The 19,909-nt window shown below is 35.1% G+C and overlaps 1 protein-coding gene across 2 annotated transcripts; it reads left to right on the forward strand.

Moving 5' to 3' along the window:
- The first annotated feature begins 6,832 nt into the window (after positions 1–6,832).
- LOC125648221 (39S ribosomal protein L52, mitochondrial-like) lies at positions 6,833–16,254 on the forward strand. Of its 2 annotated transcripts, XM_048875188.1 has the most exons (6): positions 6,868–6,922; positions 7,382–7,486; positions 12,324–12,429; positions 13,499–13,566; positions 15,590–15,654; positions 16,064–16,254. In XM_048875188.1, exons 1-6 carry the CDS (start codon positions 6,871–6,873, stop codon positions 16,172–16,174), a joined length of 507 nt encoding a protein of 168 aa, XP_048731145.1. In that variant the 5' UTR covers positions 6,868–6,870; the 3' UTR covers positions 16,175–16,254. The 2 variants fall into 2 exon arrangements, with proteins under 2 accessions (XP_048731154.1, XP_048731145.1); XM_048875197.1 differs by lacking the exon at positions 7,382–7,486 and having other exon boundaries at positions 6,833–6,922.
- The last annotated feature ends 3,655 nt before the right edge of the window (positions 16,255–19,909 follow it).

Below are 19,909 nucleotides of genomic sequence, written 5' to 3' on the forward strand. Positions count from 1 at the left end.
AATGCGCGCATTAAATCAATTGATGAGAGCAATAATTGAATTGATGCGCGCATTAATTCGTTTGATGAGATGCATTAATTCAATTATTGCTCTCTTCAATTGAATTAATGATATCTTTAATTCATTTGAAGAGAGCAATAATTCTTTTAGAGAGAGCAACTATATAATTAAAGATATCTTCAATTCAACATATCCACAATTGAATTAATGATATCTTTAATTGAATTGTTGTTCTCTTTAAAAGAATTGATGCGCGCAGTAATTCCTTATACAAAAGCATTGTAAATGATTTAAAGATATCTTCAATTGAATTAAAGAGATCATCAAATTATTTATACCGAGCTCTAAATTAATTATTGCGAGCAATATTTCTAATAAATCGATGCTCTCATCAAATGAATTGAAGAGAGCAATAATTGAATTAATGCGCGCATTAATTGAATTGAAGAGAGCAATAGTTGAATTAATGCGCGCATTAAATCAAGTATTGCTCTCGTTAATTCAATTGATGCGCGCATTAACTCAATTGATGAGAGCAATAATTGAATTGAAGCGCGCATTAATTCATTTGATGAGAGCAATAATTGATTTAATGCGCACATCAATTCAATTAAAGAGAGCAATAATTGAATTCAATTATTTGAGTTTATGTTAATTTGGCGCTCCATACATATCCGCTCCTCTACGATACGCTTCAATACGTATCGTAGAGGAGCGGATATACAAGTCTAATTTTAAATAGATTCAGTTATTGCTTACATCAATTCAGATTATGCGTGCATCAATGTGATGGAATTATTGCTCGTAAAATTGCATTTGGAGTCGTTATAAATGATTTGATGATCTCTTTAAATCACTTTTGTGTAAGGAATCAATGCATCGACTCTTTTAAGGAGAGCCGCAATTCAATTAAAGATATCATTAATTCAATTGTGGATATGTTGAATTGAAGATATCTATAATTATATAGTAGTTCTATCTAAAATAATGACTGTGCTTGATTCTATCATCAATTCAATTAAAGAGAGCCATAATTCAATTATTGAGAGCATTAATTGAATTGATGCGCGCATTAATTGAAGTATTGCTCTCTTCAATTGAAATGTAGCACACACAAATTCAATTGTTGAAATCATTAATTAATTTGTACACAATTAAAATATTTATGAAAAGCCTCCGTGCTTGGATGAACTCGGTCTCCAGGGGCGGATCCAGAAAAAAAAATCAAATGTGTGTGTGTGTGTGTCGCAATCCAAGTTTGTGTAACCTTTTCGCCTCCCAAAAAAGGCGGTGGGAGTTGAAGGTCCCAAATGGCAAAAATTACAACTGTTGTTGAAATACTCAACCAAAAAGGGTGTGCTACCCCTGTACCCACCCATCTAGATCCGCCACTGATCTTTGTGTTGCAGATAACGCGAGGTTCCATAGATGTAACATCTAATTAACACAACCAAGGGTCATGGGCCATATTGCTCCCCATAATCACTCAGCCAACATAGGGTTTGGGACACTACTAATATAATGTTTTTAACTCTTATTATGACCCCGAGGTCATGGAATGATGAATTGATATTATACGAGGATGTTTGCATATCGATGAAAACGTTACGTACCCTCAGCGTGAAGGTTAAAGTACTGTTGTGGCTCAGTTTCTACTCATGAATCATTATTCCTTGCTATTTGAGGTATAAACGAACAACTCTAGGATAGAACTCGGGTGTATCCTCGCCCTGGACGCGATTTCTTTGGTTGGTTAAATGTATAATGTTTAACGCCCCTCTCGGGAATTTTTCCCTAATATGAAAACGACACCATTGCCGGTGAAGGGCTGCAAAATATAGGCCTTTGCTCGGCGCTTACGGCCTTTGAGCAGGGATGGATCTTTATCGTGCCACACCTGCTGTGACATGGGGCTTCGGTTTTTGCAGTCTCATTCGAAGAGTCGCCTCTTACAACAAGAAAGGGGTAATGAGGATCTATTCTAACCTGGATCCCCACGGGATTTCTGTGGGAGACCATGAAGCTTTCAAGCGCGTTATGTCAATTTCAGTGAATTTTGCAGATTGTTTTCACTCCGCCCAGTTTTAGACGATTCCTGCTGATAGAATACCTTTAACTGCTAGGTGGTTCAAGAGTTAAGGACGACAGCGATGCCAATGAGGCTGAATGGTTCTGGTAAGCTAGACAGGAAACGCCATAACAACGAAAGAAATCGAACGAAGGGGATTTTCTTTGTGGAAATACATGCATATAATAGGAATTTTTAAATATGAAACCGTTTTATCTGTCATTATTTGTCATTGCAAACCTCAGCTACAATTAATATACAATCCGTTAAAGAGGAAACAGAGTAGATCCTAGAACATGGTTTGAGTCGATGGACAAGATTGGACCCTTATATGGGTATATTTACATCTCCATTGGGGGGGGGGGGGGGGGGGGGGGGAAGGGTATCGTTATAAATTGTGATGTCAGCCAGGTCCTCACGAAAACCCTGCAGTTTTATACAATGAGCGTATGAATCTTGATAGATATAGTACGTCTATTTAAACGGCTGAGAATTCAACAAAAATAAAAGCTGAATGTAACTAGAAGAAATATTTCAAATTTGGAAAATACATGAGGGTGCGAACTGCAACGTTTCACGCCTGCGTATTTCAGAAAGCGCGCGCGTTATGATGCGCTGCAGCTCATGCCCTCAGAGATATTTTCAAATATGAAATGTATTTTTTAAATATACGCTGCCTTGGAAGAGGAGGAAGTATTGATGGCGGGCAACTAATATATGCGGTTGCATATTTTTGAAATCATACACCCTAACCGACCCAGAAGTACCTCTTTAAAACGACGGAGATCTCGCAAACTCACACCTTGATATCAGATTACGACCCTACGTAGATTATATCAATTTCATGTCTTCTGGTCCACTGCACAATACAATGTGCCACAATAGCCTAATGTACATGTATACTATGGCAAGACAGATACGTAACGCCACTGTCCCCATTTCAACATTGTAATACAACTGAAACCGTGCATGGCGGATCTAAATTAGAAGTTAAAGGTGAGTTTAGCATATTATCATACACGCACATCACAGGCACTTGACGTTTTAAATATCTATAATAAAAAAAAATTGTCTTCCTGTAAACATAATACAGGGAGACATTTTTTTATTATAGATATTTAATACGTCAAGTGTCTGTGACGCACACAAAACACGTCAGACAACACTCGACCCAATGATAGGTTGTTTTTGCAAATAAGATCATTTTAACTATCATAGAATTGAAAAATACTGACTGCAAACGACTGTTAAAACTCGCGTGACATCGTTTTATCTGTCAGTAGCTTGCCTCGATTTAAAAAAAAATCAGTCTGATTAAAATCAGACCTCATACTCATTATCATATAATGAGTAGGGGATCTGATTTTAATCAGACTGAAAAAAATTGATCATATGCAGAACACGTTCTCATGTATCGAATCAGTCGAGAGACATGTAGAAAGGGTCAATTCAGGGTAACAAAAGAAAGAGCCCAAACGTAAGAACAATTTTCCGGAAAAAATTAAGTTATATTGTTATATCAACCGTCATCGTTTTTGGGGGGGGTGGGGGGGGGGGGTCTTTCAAAGTTACGATATCAACCTAAAATTTATCATTTGTGATGCTGAAATTATCCTTCAAAGTTGACTTAAACAGTGATTTCCTTATTTTCGCACCGATGCTAGCTTTGAATTTCGGCCTTGAAGTGCTTCGGGGCAGCCCTGTCCTTCAGTAAAACTATGATACTTTAATAGTTTGCAATCTTAATTAAGAGCAATTTAAAGTAGGATTTTTAGGGACACCCTTGCTCTTGGGTGGAAACACACGAAACCTACAAAACACTAGGGAAACTGGTTTTTTTTTTTTTTTTTTTTTTTTGACACCCTGGTCCATTTTATACCCTCAGTTAGATATTTATATATAGATTGAAAACAAAATGGATAAGAAGCCCTTGTGATGGGGATAAATGTGTGTATTGGCGATGTTCTATGTCAAATCCCGTCCAAAACGTTTTTGTTCTGCTGTTCCTTTATTTACTATTATGCGATTGCTAAATTATTAGATAAATGTTCAAGAAGATCATCGCCCTGCTACGAAACTTTTATAATCCGGTTGTGCGATTTTCTACGACGGTGTGTTCGTGCCATTTGAACCCAACGGAAAAATAAATCGTTTGTACGATTTAGTAAATTGTAGAAGTGATTTAAATCATCTGGCCTGCGCCCGTCGTGCGTTACCAATTCTTCTCGAATTACTACTCTTCCAATCTCTTTAACATTTGCTGTGAAGCATCCTTGGGACAAAGGGGACATCTATTGTGAGTCTCAGGACTTCTGAAACATCGAGGCCCTAGGGACGGAACACCCCCTAAAAATTTTCAAAAATCTTCTGTACCATCGTACATGAAGCAACGTACACCTGTATCTTCTTGAAAAACTAACTAAACTGTAGAGCAGAAAGGCCCCTATACCAAAATTGTAAATTCCCTGGGGGTAAATGTTCTTACTCCAGGGCAGAGCCAAAATTAGCGTATATGTAGTGTTTACGTGTAAAACATTTAAATAACATGTTTTTTCTTTAAGAATGCTATTGATACTAAATTGAAATTAAATGAATAGTACTTAGAAGGAGCATGTAGCCCTTTGCCAAAATAGTAACTTTCATGATCCCAGGGATAGGGGTTTTGTTTACAGAGTGGGGGCCAAAACTATTATGATTACTGCCTTATCAATTGAAAAACTTCTTTAATTTTGCTGATACTGTATAAAACCTAAATGTATATTCAGGAAAAGCAGAAAGAAATTTACCTAAATTGTGAACTTCGAAGACCCAGGGTCCCGACTCTAGGGCGTGTCCAAAATGGTCATATCAGGGGCGGATCGAGGAATTGCGGTGGTGGTGGTGGTGGTGGGGGGGGGGGGGGGGGGCAACGGCCCCCAGTGGGTCAAGGGCAAAGCCCTGGCGAGGGCCCAGGGAGGAGCTCCTGGATTTTATAGGGCTTGAAATATGTCTCCTATGTAGTCATTTTTACTATTTTCTGTAATTTTTTATATCGAGTGAAATCCATAAAATGACACAAATTTTGGAAAAAATGTAAGTTCTCCCAATAAAACCAATTCAATTAATCATGCAAAAGATTTTGTCATTTATTGCTCCGATAGTGGAAGAAATTATTGCTTCGTTTGTCCTTTTTATTTTTCTAAACAAGAGACCCAAATTTTCCTTAAATTTGAAAATTTTAGGGGGGGGGGGGGAGCGCCGACTGCGCCCCCTTAAATCCGCCACTGTATATAGTGTTAATATAGCATATATGAATTCTTTCACCAGTATAGGCACTTTTGGGTGCATTTAAATTTTTAAAAGAACATATATTGTTGTATACTGCTGCTAAATATTAGAATTTTCGCGGGATATGCAAAACAGGAAAATTAACATTTTTATGAAAGTACCATAAAACTACCACTACTTTGAAAAATGTATTTATTTCCATTCATTAGAGTTAAAACTAACAAATTATCAAATAAAATACATAAGTCATCACACTTTTTAATATACGAGACGTACATAAACAGAATCATATTTCACCGTCAGAAAATTGCAATTTTCAAAATCAAAATTTCATACAAACTGGTTATGACGATATAGTAGCATTCATAACTGTATCTTCACAAAAATATACAAAATATCTGTAAAAAATAAAGGAAACCTATCGCATAATAGATTGGATAAAGAAATTAATAGAAACAGAGTTATTGCCCTTGGATTCAATATTTTGAAATGTATTATTGATTATTCATCTATAACTTAGACTTTTAAAAGAGTTTATTTTTAACAAGATTTTTAACAATAACTATCGAAAAAGACTCCAACAAAATTTATGTTCCTATCATGCATAAATCTAAATAAATCATAGATTTTGCAAAATATGATGACATTACAGGAGGGTGGATTAACTTTAAATCGTAGAAACGACTTTTTAAAATTGTACAAATGCCGCGGTGGCCTAGATGTTGGAGCGTTCGCCCCGCATGCGGGAGGTCGTGGTTCGAATCCCGGCCGCGACAGACCCAAGTTGTTAAAACAGGTAATGACAGTTCCCTAGGAGATGACATTAAAAACGGATATCTCATGTCACACTAAATAACCCTCTCTACTCAAAGGCCGTAAGCGCCGAGCAAAGGCCTAAATTTGACACCGTTCACCGGTCTTGGTGACGCCTCCAATCTCCATATGAGTGAAAAATTCTTGAGAGAGACGTTAATCAAGATACAATCAATCAAATCGTTCTAGCATTATATACTAAATAGTATAAACTCCCTTCATATTTTAATCGTAGGAACGACATTTTAAAATCTTTTCTACGATTGACTAAATCGTAGACACGATTTACTTAATTTTCCTCCCGTTAGGTTAAAATGGCACGAATACGCCGTCGGATTTTAGTACAACACAGGGGGGGTGGGGGTGGAGGTGGGTGGGTGGGGGGCGTTAAAAATCAAATACATATATCTTAATTCCAATGATAGAGGCTATATTAGACACTCATATAGGCCCTATGGAGGGATGGTCCAAACCCACCACCCCTGGGGTAGGTAAAATAAAAGTAAAAATATATTTTCACCTCCAGCAAACTGATTTTACTTCCAGGTGTAAAATACTAAATGTCAGTCCATGGACATGGTTTCAAATGGACCCCTATAAAATCTATGGGAGATAACTCATCTCCCTGGGGAAAATACATGTAGCTGTGCTTGCTCTCTATTCCGGATCAGTTTAGACTCCGATTACATTTTCTCTTTACTATAGCAAAGCTTATATCCTGCATGATTTCGACAATGTCATGTGGGAGATGTACAGCGACGAAAATGTTACGTGGTTAGTGGTAAACAACATATTAAAACATGTTTAAATGTGTTAAATATATATATGATGAAAGATCGCAATGTTTTTTCCTTATCTACATAAGATTTTTTTTTATGGAATAGATCTAGTCGACTGTGCTTGGGTCATAATATATATTAGATGTGTATAATATGTCTTATGGTGTGACCGTTTTTGAGGGCGAAGCAAAAAGTATTGGCATCTACATCTTCACAAGTCAAGGATTATTGATTCGTTACCTCGCACTATGCGATTTGATCCGCCTATTCACTGAACGCGGGAAACAACGCAAGATAGATGTAAACAGTGCATTGTGACGTCATATTCAGCGTCGGTGTTTAGCAAATTCACAAACATAGGAGACATGGTACAATCGCGTTAATCGAGAAATGATGATATATGATTTAGAAAATAAGATTAACATGCATTTACCAATTTTATGTAACATCTCAGAACGACGTGAACCTGGGTACACGAGATTCAAAATGGAGAAAATACATGTCCACGCGCTAGTATTCAAATCGACGCCATTGGGACCAAAATTTTCAAGTTCCATAGGTATGGTTTAATTTTTCTTTTCCTTTTAAACATAAATATACGTGTTACATGTACCTATAGGGAGATCGAGCTCCGCTCTCACGGTCCTTTGGGACCCAAGCACCTGTAGTAGACTCGGGTTGGGTTAGATCATTAAATTAACAGGTTGGGAATGCTTCCCCTACAGCAAGATATTCTCGTGAAAACGCGATTGTCCTTCTTTAGCGAGAGTAAATATAACCTGTACAACCGAGAAAAACACCCGTTGAGTACATCTCTTCATGTGTGACGTGAAATGAAGAGAAAGTGCCAAAATGTCTGATACTTCTGCAAATATATAAATGAAAACAAAAACATGATGTGCATTGAATTTCTTACTCCTTTCCTCTTATGCAGCAACGTTGATATGAAATTTTTTGATTGTGTTGTCAATTTTAGAGACAAATTGTGTCATGTTGAGTGTGTGCAGAGCTCCAGATAAGGTGCGTATCAGCGTAAATACTCGTCTAATTTGACCAGATACGCATTAATAAGTTGAAAATCATGCGTACAATTACGCATTAGCGAATTTAAATACACTTTGTACCCCCAAAGTAATGCGTACTTGTGATACATGTAGTATAATATAGATACAAATTATCTATTCATATGAACTGAGGTTAGCCCAAGGTTTGATCATACATAAAATAGTGCTATGAAATACGTTTCGATGACAATCACAATTTTGAAAGTTTCAAAGAGTGAACTCAAAACAACTATATAGGACCTAGTCCTACTTGTTATACTTTTTTCTTAAAGAGGTAGTGTGCGGTCGAAAGCACAGGGGAAAAAAAGCTTGTATTATCAATCTTGGACGAATGATTGCTGCTAAAAGCATGACACAGAAAATATCCCTAGAAAAACAATACTTCCTCTGTTAAACTTTGACCTAAAGTTTTTACTGAAAGGTCGCTCCAGCAGCATTGTCTCAATAAGTATTTAAAAGCATTTGTGAGAATAGGAGTCTCGCATTTATTTGATACTTGTATATTTACGGGGGAAAATCCTTTGTAGTTCTTTTTATTAAAACTCTTCATTGTCATCGGGATTTTTAAATTTATCATTGAGGTATTGAAATTTAACATGTCAGACACCCAGTCACATGATTACGATCCAATTCTGTATTAGTGGCAAACCAGTAAAGATAATCAGTAAATCACAAAATACTTCTGAAAAGCAAAATACTCATCGATTTGAAAATCAGGGGGTAAATACTCTTTGTGGTAAAAAAAACTATCTGGAGCTCTGGTGTGTGTCACACTTATTCAGCATTGCACGGAATTCGCCATTATTTTCAATCAAAACAACAAATCACCTGTTTATGGTAATGTTTACTTTCTTGCTAAAGAGGATAATTGCGTTTCAGTGAGAAGATCTAGCTCGTTATAGGCAGGGTTTGACACTAACGCTAGTCCGAAAGCTCGAAGCTAGTAAATTTTGCCTCAGACTATCAGAACATCAGTTATGAGTAGTCCGCTGGACTACTGAAAAATTAGAAACCTAATTGAATGGATTAAAGATTAAAGGTCATATGAAACGATATCCTGAAGAAATTGAGTTATGTATGGAAAATCATAAAGCAAGGTTTATTAAACAATAATTCATTTTAATTTTTTTTATTCAATGCATTATAACGTCACAACAGCTGATCAAATGTACTCGATCACAAAAATGATTTTTGATGATCGCGGCTTATCTCCCTTGCTGATGACGTCAAAAAGACCCACTGATGTAAACAACTAGGCTTATAACATGGTATAACTAAGTATTTTAAAACTGCATAGCTTTGAGATATGCCACAATGTGCTGCATTTAATTGTAGTACATGTGTTAGAGGGTAGAAGAGGGTGCATATGTACCTCTTCCCAAGGGATACTAGATTTAGAAGGGAAAAAAAATATAGGTACAAAATCTTCGACGCGATCACGTGATGGATTTGTTGCCATGAACACTGCACTTCAGTACATCCTAGCCAAACAATGTGGACACAGATAGATCAATTTAAAATCAGACGCTGTGCTGATAATTTTTTATTATCCAAAGACTGAGGCAAATCAAAATAAAAATTAAAGTCAACCGCCTAGTTAAAGCGAAGACACTGGAAGTAGGCCTATGTAGGCCCTATTAGCCTACTAAATTACACAACGGTAGGTTATCATTGTAATCACAAAAACACATTCCATCAATGAACGTGAACTTTGAATAAATCTACTCAAAATTATATTCTATTTTCATATCTTATCTAGCCTACGTACATTACAAACTCATCAGTCAACGATATTCGTATAGTTTCATGTTATATAGCTACTACTAGTATCCCAAAAGTGTGTAATTTTTATTTTCTTATAATTGTAAAATTCAGTTGAATTAAAACTATTAATAAGCCTTTCATTCTCAAATTCAAAAAGAAAATCATGAAGTATCATTCAGAAATTATAATTTATATTCCATATACTATAAATATCAGTACAGATAACTAAACATGCTTATTAAAAAATTAATAATAAAAAAAATTCATTAAAATATTTGAACAGTGGGAATGTAAAGTAAGAAAGTAAATACCTGCTATAGAATTAACGCAAGCAATATTTATGTATCACTTACAATTAAAAAATATAGAAGCACCCCCCTCCCCTATTAAAAACAACGATTTGTGAATTTTATACTTGAATATTGGGACACACGAGGAAACACTAGCTGATTATGAAGAACAGTGCGCCAGTATCACAGATGACATCCATGATACATTTGCCACATTTAGGGTACTCTACACCTACAAGAACATTTTAGCGCTATTTCAATATTGTGGTTATTCGTATCCTGTGGGGATCCAGGTTAGAATAGGTACTCAGTACCCCTTGCTTGTCGAAAGAGGTGGTCCTTCGGATGAGACTGCAAAAACCGAGGTCCCGTGTCACAGCAGGTGTGGCACTATAAAGATTCCTCCCTGCTCAATGGCCATAAGCGCCGAGCATAGGCCTTTTGCAGCCCTTCACCGGCAGTGGTGACATTTCCATATGAGTGAAATATTCTCGAGAGGGGCGTAAAACAATATTCAATCAATAGCATAAAAAAGAAAATGCCCGGGATTACCATTACAGATTTTAGACTATTTTTATTACGATAATTCATAAATGAAATGTACACAAGTTCATACGACTTCTAATCTTTTTAAAATGATAGTTAACCTTCAGTATCTGATGGCATGGAGTTTTGAAATCCACAGGCATCTGATGTATGGACAGTACTATCCCCCCCCCCCCCCCCCCCCCCCCCCCCCCTCCTGTCCTGATTTTTTTTTTTTTTGGCGATAATTACTCCAAAATATGTGGATTCCCAGTGTAACCCATCCCAATTTCGATTTATGTAATCGTTTGACTTTTCCACTTTTTGTAAGATTTAGAGATTGCCCTTCTACCTGCTTTATTATTACCGGTAGAAGGCCAATCTCTAAAGCTTACAAAAAGTGGGAAAGGATTTCATAAATCGAAATTTGCATGGGATAGGCAAGGAATCCATACACTTTGGAGGAGAAATTATCCCCGAAAAAAAAGTCAGAAAAGGAGGAGGTAGTAGTGGCCATACTTCAGGTGCCTGTGCATTGTTGACTTCAATATCATCCTCTGTTGAAGAACGTTATTTACTTCCCGTGCATCATTCCTGACTGGATTAAACTGATATGGTTGAACCACAAAAACAGGCAGTTCGTCAGAAAACAGAAATTAGTCCATATCCATTAAATGTAGTGAGATATTTCGTTGAACAAAACAGTAGGCCTACACTGTTTTCATTGCGTGGTTTACATCGATAGGTCGTTGTGACGTCATGAACACCCAGAATCAAGAACGATAAGCGCGTAACAAATTCATTCTATGTACAAGTGTACAGCTTTATTTCTCATCAATCCAAAGACAATAATTTTTTATTAAACGCTATTTGACCTTCATTCATACCCATCTTTATGTTTTTAAAGTAAAATACCACCGTTAGAAATCGTTTCGTATGACCTTTAAAGTCTAAATTTGAATGCAACCACATCAATTCTACCCTTTGAAAAATATAGCTTGTAAGTCGTAACACTGGAATTCAAAATTCAAGCATACAATCTACACCCAAAACGTCATGGTTTGATAAATATATCTGTAAAATCAGAGGCTAAAATGAGTTTAATAGGTCATTTTGCAACAGAATTGCAGGATTTGCTTCTAGACTTAGAAATTTTTTTCATGATACCATTAATTCAATTGATGCATGCAGGAATTGAATTATTGCTCTTTTCAATTGAATTAATGACATTAGTTCATTTGGAGAGAACAATAATTCTTTTAGAGAGAGCAACTATATAATTAAAGATATCTTCAATTCAACATATCCACAATTGAATTAATGATATCTTTAATTGAACTGTTGCTCTCTTTAAAAGAATTGATGTGCACATTAATTTCTTATACAAAAACGTTGTAAATGATTAAAGATATCTTCAATTGAATTAAAGAGATTATCAAATCATTTATACCGAGCTCTAAATTAATTTTTGCATGCAATATTTCCACCACATTGATGCTTTCATCAATTGAATTGATGAGAGCAATAATTGAATTGATGCATGCATCAAATCAATTATTGCTCTCATTAATTAACTAATGCACGCATCAATTGATTTGATGATATCTTCAAATAATTAAAGATATCTTTTTAGTTTATGTTAATTTGGCATTCCATAGTCTTGAGACTCAGATTATTCTTAGTAGGGTTGATTATAATTCTGATGCCAAGTGATTAGTCTCCATTGATGATAGACAATTACATGTAATTGCAGAGATATGTTCAGTGAGGAGCTTTTCTACATCTGCATGGAGATTACACAGATTTAAAAGTCAAAAAATTAACCTGGCCAAAGGTTTTGGATCCAAGTGGAGACTTGCGTAAGATATTTTGTTCTTGCATTAATTTAGGTCGAATTTTATCATCCATGTTGAATTATTCCTCACCTTGGGGAGAAATTTTGTATGTCCAATCCATTTGTCACAAGGTTTATGAACACTATTATCTCCTACAGTGCCAAGTGCAATGTATTGTTGTGTCCAGACATGTAGGTTTTTTTTCTTCATTTGATTTTTTTTATTTTGATAAAATCATCACTGTGGCTATCATCATATGGGGAATCTTTGCAGTTTTAGATAGTCTGTGCTGAATGTATTTTCTGATACAGTTTACATTGAATTTGATTACAACTTTACAAAAATGTTCAGTACCAAACACCGTTGTGCAATACGCTTTTGTTTTTAGGATGAAAGTGAAAGTAAAATTCCTGTACCATAACTTCAATCTAATGTATGCGAGTATGTGAGCGGATCTAACATCTGATTTTGATTAGATTGCCATAACTTTGACTTAGTTATTTTGATATAGGGGGTGTTTGTGAACATAAATTCTGCTACATTTGCATCAAACTGGCATGAAATTTGACAGAAATGTTAAGAGGGCTGGGGGCAGCTAGGTATATACAGATGGGGTGAAGTTTTTGAATAAGTTAACAACAAACACAAGTTAATAATTGTGTGAGTACATGTTTGTACAGGTCATATAAAGTCTTTGAATCTGAAAGTCATTGAAAAGAAAGGTTTTAGGATATGTGATTGATTGAAATTGCTTGATTTTCAACCTATCTTTTATAATTGTGTAAAAGTTTAACTTGAAAATCTAACATGACATCTTTAGATCATCATTTAGTCGCCAATCATCATAATTCTTTAAACATCTCTTAAAGATAAGCATGAAAATGATCATGATCAGCTCATTCTTGATCACTTGCTTGACCTTGAAAAAACCACAGAAAAAATCTGGAAAAACCATGTAATTTGATGATTGGTTTGTTAGAACCACGGAGAACACAATGTAGAATTATAGATAGATGGAATGCATGATTCATTTAGAATTGATTGAATCTCCGGGAGTAATCAGTAATGTAATATGAGAACTTTATTTAAACAGGAACGGTAAAGCATTGGATGGTAAAAAGTATGGTCCCTTGACAGATCTCCCCGATTACACATTCTTAGGTAACATTGCTTTGTTTCTTTTACTCGGTGTAAAATTGTCTTTTATGCAAGTTAACTATTAAAAGATTTCTTGAAAAAGTTTACGCATTTGATTTTATTATTATTAAGAACTCTAACAGGTTTTATCACACCAACATATCATTTATATATAAAATATTTTTCATATTATGTCTAACTAGTACTTATTGTAACGGGGACCGTTACAGATGTTCCCCAAACATTCCCCCATTTAGTAAGTGGTGACCTTTATTTCAGTACAAGTTGTTTTGACCATTGCAAACTGTGTAGCATGTGAATATATAACTATCTTATAACGTTCAGTCCATTTCATACTAGTTCAAATCAGTTATAAAGATCTGAGAGTTTTGTGCACGTACGTGCATATAAATAATTCGACCATCTCGATACATTAGAAGTCTTACTATATGAGTACAATAGAAGTTTCACAACTGTTCAATGAAAAACGACAAATTAACGGCAACTCAAAACTACAAACACCGAAATCAATGCACGTGCATACATGTGCGCGTGAGTACCACACAACAATTTTGTTGATGCTAATCAATAGACATTTGAACAATATACTTACTATATGAATATGGTATCGATCGCTTCACTCTTAAGAAAGTTATTGGGATTTCAAAATCGTCCAATCAGAATTAAGCGCACGTGCATGCGCGTGCAGGGAAGTGATTTTGAGACTATTAATAAATTGACAGGCCCAAAACATACCTGCAACCTAATTTTCAAACCTATTCATTGCAATCTCAAAATGTTATAGACCAATACTCAAATTTAGACGTCAAAAATTACAATGCACGTGCATTCACGCGCACGCGATTTTGATAATGGAAAATTTGTTGACACCATTTCACAGACATTCATATCTTAAATCCTCAGGGTAAATTTGAATTCATTTCAGTTTTTAATTCAATAGTTATGACCATTTTAGTACCCGAAAAATGAAAGAAAAGCTATGCACGTGCATACACGGGCACGTGAGTATGACTCAGCATCAATGTTGATGTCATTCAATAGCCATTTGATAGATATACTTACAGTATAAATTTCATATTGTTTCCATCATTTATAAGAAAGTTATGGCGATTTGAAAATCGTCCAATCAGAACTTAGCACACGTGCATGCACGTGCCGGATGGTAATTATGACTATACACTTTTGTTAAGAATATCAAGATACATATACAATACAAGTTTGAAAAGATTTTGACAAAAAACAAAAAAGTTATGGTCATTGAAAGAATTGAACCTTCAAAAGACAATGCACGTGCGTGCGCATGCGCGTTTGCAATTTTTATTACATCGATCTGTAGATATATGGCATGTCTACCTATCCTGTAAATATCATTAAATTTCCTTCATTGGCATGAATGTTATAAACGGTTTTGTATTATCCAATTAAATTGAAGCACACGTGCATGCGCGTGCAAAATTGAAATTTTGACGATGCCAAACAGTTAACGGTCTCAAGTTATATCTACGATATAAATAGCAAACGATTTCATTGAAAAATAAAAAAGTTAGACTGATTCCAAAGTTTGTAAACAAAAAGTCCAATGCTCGTGCATGCACATGCATGCATTTTCGTACAAAATGACATTCGTTCCGCACATCTACATATGCTATACTATCATCCTAAATAGGTTTCATATTGATCCCTTGAGTAGTTTCTGAGAACACTCGTGGACAAAAAAGTCCCAAGAAGAAAGAAAGAATAATAATAATAATAATAAGAAACAGAGTAAAACCAATATGTTCCCAAACTTCGTTTGGGGAACATAATTATGTACTAATTATGCATACTGGTATACCTAAACCTATACATATATTACATATATTATTATAATAGTATATTCTAATGATTATCATATTTTTGTGGTACGACAATCTTGATATGTACATGTATAATATAATATATTTTGTATATGGGAGTGGTTTTCTAAGTTGTTAGAACTTTGTATATTTATACAATCAAATCAAATTAAAACATTTCATCTGAACAGATGGACGACCTACCCCACTAACAAGAAAACAACAACAGAGGCTTGCAGAGAAAAAACAAGTTGCAGTAAGTCTATGTCTTTGTTTATTGTCCTTTTGAATGGGGTTAAATGTTCGATATTTGTAGCTTGGTTCTGTTTGATAGTTTTGCTTATTTTGGTTTGGTTAGTACATACAATGATAATGGACTCAAAATTTCAATTGTTTCATTTTGTAATTAAAATGATGGAGACAAATAAAGCATAATGATGATACCTCTTTGTTCTTGTATTTTGTTTCCCCAAGGTTTGAAAACACACAAAATAAAATTAAGTTATCCTTGTTACAATATTATGTTGAGAATGTTATTTTAGATTAATTCTAATTGATATGCATGGTATTTTGAGGGAAGTGTATCATTTTAGCTGTAAATACTTTAGAATTACTAGTACACAAGAATCAAGATTCACCACTTAATCCAATATGTCATTTTACAGGCCAGAGTTGATGAACTTCTGGGTGAGCTGAACTTTGCAAAGGAACGTTACAGAGAACAGATGAAAAATAAACAGACAGAAAAACCTTTTCCATTGAAGCCCAAGTCTTGATGTTTGATTATTACTGTTCACGTATATTTTACTTGTTTGATAAAATTCTTACAAATAAAGAGTTTTTTCCATGATACAAAGTACTTTTATAATCAAAACATACACACCGTCCAGATTGCATGAATTATAAGTTCAAATTCATTGCAACTTACTGTTTGAAAACATAAACAAGAGACCCATGGGCCTAGAATCGCTCTTCTGATACATTGTAGAACAGGCAAAAATTCTCACTAACCAAGATTCATCAATTAACAAAGTTTGATGATGTTAAGTCAAATAGTACCTGAAAATTTAAATGTAACTGTCCAAAAGTAGGTCACGGTGACCTACTTTTGGTCGACACACCGAAGACTCAAGATGCATTAACTGACAAGTCAAATAGTATTCAAATATAGCCGTCAAATTCCAAAAGAAGGCCACTGTGACCTACTTTTTGGTCGACACAGTCCAAAGACTCAAGATACATCAACTGACAAAGTTTGATAATTGAAGTCAAATAGTATCTGAAATATTCAGATATAAACGTCAAATTCCAAAAGTAGATCACGGTGACCTACTTTTTGGTCAACACACTCTGAAGACTCGAGACCCATCAACTGACAAAGTTTGATGATTGTAAGTCAAATAGTATCTGAAATATTCAAATATAGCCGTCAAAATCCAAAAATAGGTCACGGTGACCTACTTTTTAGTCAACACACTCTGAAGACTCAACATGCATCAACTGACAAAGTTTGATAATTGTAAGTCAAATAGTTTCTGAAATATTAAAATATAGCCATCAAATTCCAAAAGTAGCTCACAGTGACCTACTTTTTGGTCAACAAACTATGAAGACTCAAGATGCATCAACTGACAAAGTTTGATGATCCTAGCTTTCATAGTGTCCAAAATATGCATCTGAAATTGAAAATGTGAAATTTGAATGTTTGCAAAATTCAAAAAGTAGGTCACTGTGACCTACTTTTTAAAAAATAAATATGTTTCAAGGCCTCTAGACGCATCAACTTACAAGGTTTGATGATTCTAAACCTCTCAGTATCTGAAATAACAACCTAAAATGTATTCATAAATGATTAGCCATAAAATTCAGAACCATGGTGACATACTTTTCACATGACGCAGTTCAAGGTCCCATGATCCATCAACTGACAAAATTTAAGGTCAACTTTGAAGTGACCTCGAGACCACACCCTTTGCCCAGGATGATGCCTTGAACAATTTTTTTTATCTACAACCTATCCTCATCCTTATGCATAAGTTTGGTGATAATTTGCCCAGTGGTTCTTGAGAAGATTTTTTAGCAACCACTACTTTTGTTTGCATTTTCCTAATTATCTCCCCTTGTTAAAGGGTCACAACCCTAGTTTTAGTACAAATCAAAGCCTGTGAGCCAAGGATACCCTGTGACAAATTTGACAAAAATTGGCCAAGGGGTTCTTGAGATATAGCCCTTTTTCCAAAAAGTTGACGCACACCGCACGCCAGACATGGCCTTATGATTAGCTCTTTGAGCCTTCGGCTCAGAAGAGCTAAAAATTAAGTGTTGAAAGGTCAGCTTGAACAAAATTCGAATTTGATTCCAGATCCAAATTTTTCAACAACGAAATATTGAGAAACTTATGAATGCAGATGATATGCAAAGAAGGCCGTGATTTTGATAACAAGAAGTCATGGTGGCATTGGAATTAGATTGCTTGAAAACAAGTACACCCACCTCCCTCCCAAAACTCGACTATCAGTTTCAATTCTGATTTGCACAACAACGCAGGGTGCTCCAACTGTTGGTACTGTTTCAATAGTATTGTCATTGGTCAAAACATGATATACTGTATCTATTACTTTAACCCATATAAACATTATTTTTAGGTCAATTCAAAGAAGCAGGTACAGTTTCTACAGTCAACTTACCCAGAAAATGGATGATTTCAGTCGGAGTCCCAAAATCTGGCATCCAAAATACGTTTAATTTGATAAAAAAATTGCTTTGTGTTATACAATAGGAGCGTGAAGTTGGCATAAAATTGCAAAAATGCCAAAATCCATAAATTCAGGGGGTTTTCCTTCCAGAAAACATACAGCCCATTCGTCGAGCAAATATATATTCAAACACATTTTTCATCTTCTGTTGACACACAATATATATAAATTTTATTTTGCTCGACAGATGGGCACACCTTTTCCTAAGCAATAATCTGGATGAAATTTAACAGTTATTGAGCTCTTTTTGAAAAAAGGTGCGAAAAAGTCTTATTTATGACATAATAATGCTACCAAATAAGCAACAATTTGATATGTTGAGATACTAGGTATACTTGGCATATATTTAACTTGCTTAACACAGATTAAGCTTTACTCAAGACACATTTAAAACAGAAATTTTTGGGCCTTTTTAGTACACAATCGTACCCTGTTCTTTGAAAGGGTTTGGAAAGGACTATATTTTGTGGCTAAAGGATTGTTTCATCAAAAAGCTCCAAATCTGCATCATTTGACAGTGTCTATTGATCCAATGTATTGTCAATATTTTTTAAAATTTATGATAAAAGTAGTATAGACTTGAAATGAATTCAAATGTTGCAAAGCAATTAACTTGAGGTTGATAAACCTATATAATTTCTTAAAAGTAGGTAAAGTTCAAGGTCAAAGGACACAATATGAAATGTAAGCTCTTGCCATACGAAATTTATATAAAAGATGAGCTAAAGATATAATTCTACGTATTGTATAAGTCAGATTTTTATCCAAAGTAGGTGAAACTTCCAGGTTAAGGTCACACACCATTGCATCATGTGAAAGGACTTACCGTAAAGAATGTACAGTGTATATACAAAATATGAAAGCCCTAGCTTAAATAGTTCAAGAGATATTTTTAAAGATTTTTCCTTTATATCAGCATATATAAAACTTTTATCCCCTATTGTGGCTCCACCCTACCCTAGATTGCACAAACTTGGATCTACTCCATGTTGAGAAGCTTTCATTTCTGGCCCAGTCATTCTTGAGAAATTTTTCCTTATGTAATCGCATGTAAAACTTTGATCCCTTGTTGTGGCCCCATCCTAGTACCCCCAGATGCCATGCTTTTAACAAACTTGAATCTGCACTATGTTGGAAATCTTTCATGTAAATTTCAACTTTTCTGGGGAAGTGGTTTTTGAGAACATTTCTAGAGATTTTCCCAATACATGTATATTCACAGGTAAAATTTTGATCCTATATTGTGGCCTCACCCTACCCCCAGGAGCCATGATTTTAACAAACTTGAATCTGCACTATGCCAGAAATCTGCCATGTAAATTTCAACTTTCCTGGCCCAATAGTTCTTGAGAAGACTTTTAAAGATTTTCTTTATATATTTGCATGTAAAACTTTGATCCCATATTGTGGCCCCACCCTACCCTCAGGGGCCATGACTTTAACAAAGTTGAATTTGCACTATGTCAGGAAGCTTTCATGTAAATTTCAACTTTTCTGGTCAAGTGGTTCTTAAGATTTTTAAATGACCCCACCCTATTTTTGCATTTATGTGATTATCTCCCCTTTAAAGGGGGTATTGCTCTTCATTTGAACAAACTTGAATCCCCTTCACCCAAAGATGCTTTGCACCAAGTTTGATTGACATGGGCCCAAGTGGTTATGGAGAAGAAGATAAAAATGCAAAAAGTTTATGGACGGATGAAGAACAAAATGTGATCAGAAAAGCTCACTTGTTGGAAATTATCTAAAAACTCC

Source organism: Ostrea edulis, chromosome 1 (assembly GCF_947568905.1).
Source record: "Ostrea edulis chromosome 1, xbOstEdul1.1, whole genome shotgun sequence".
NCBI classification, from domain to species: Eukaryota; Metazoa; Mollusca; class Bivalvia; order Ostreida; family Ostreidae; genus Ostrea; species Ostrea edulis.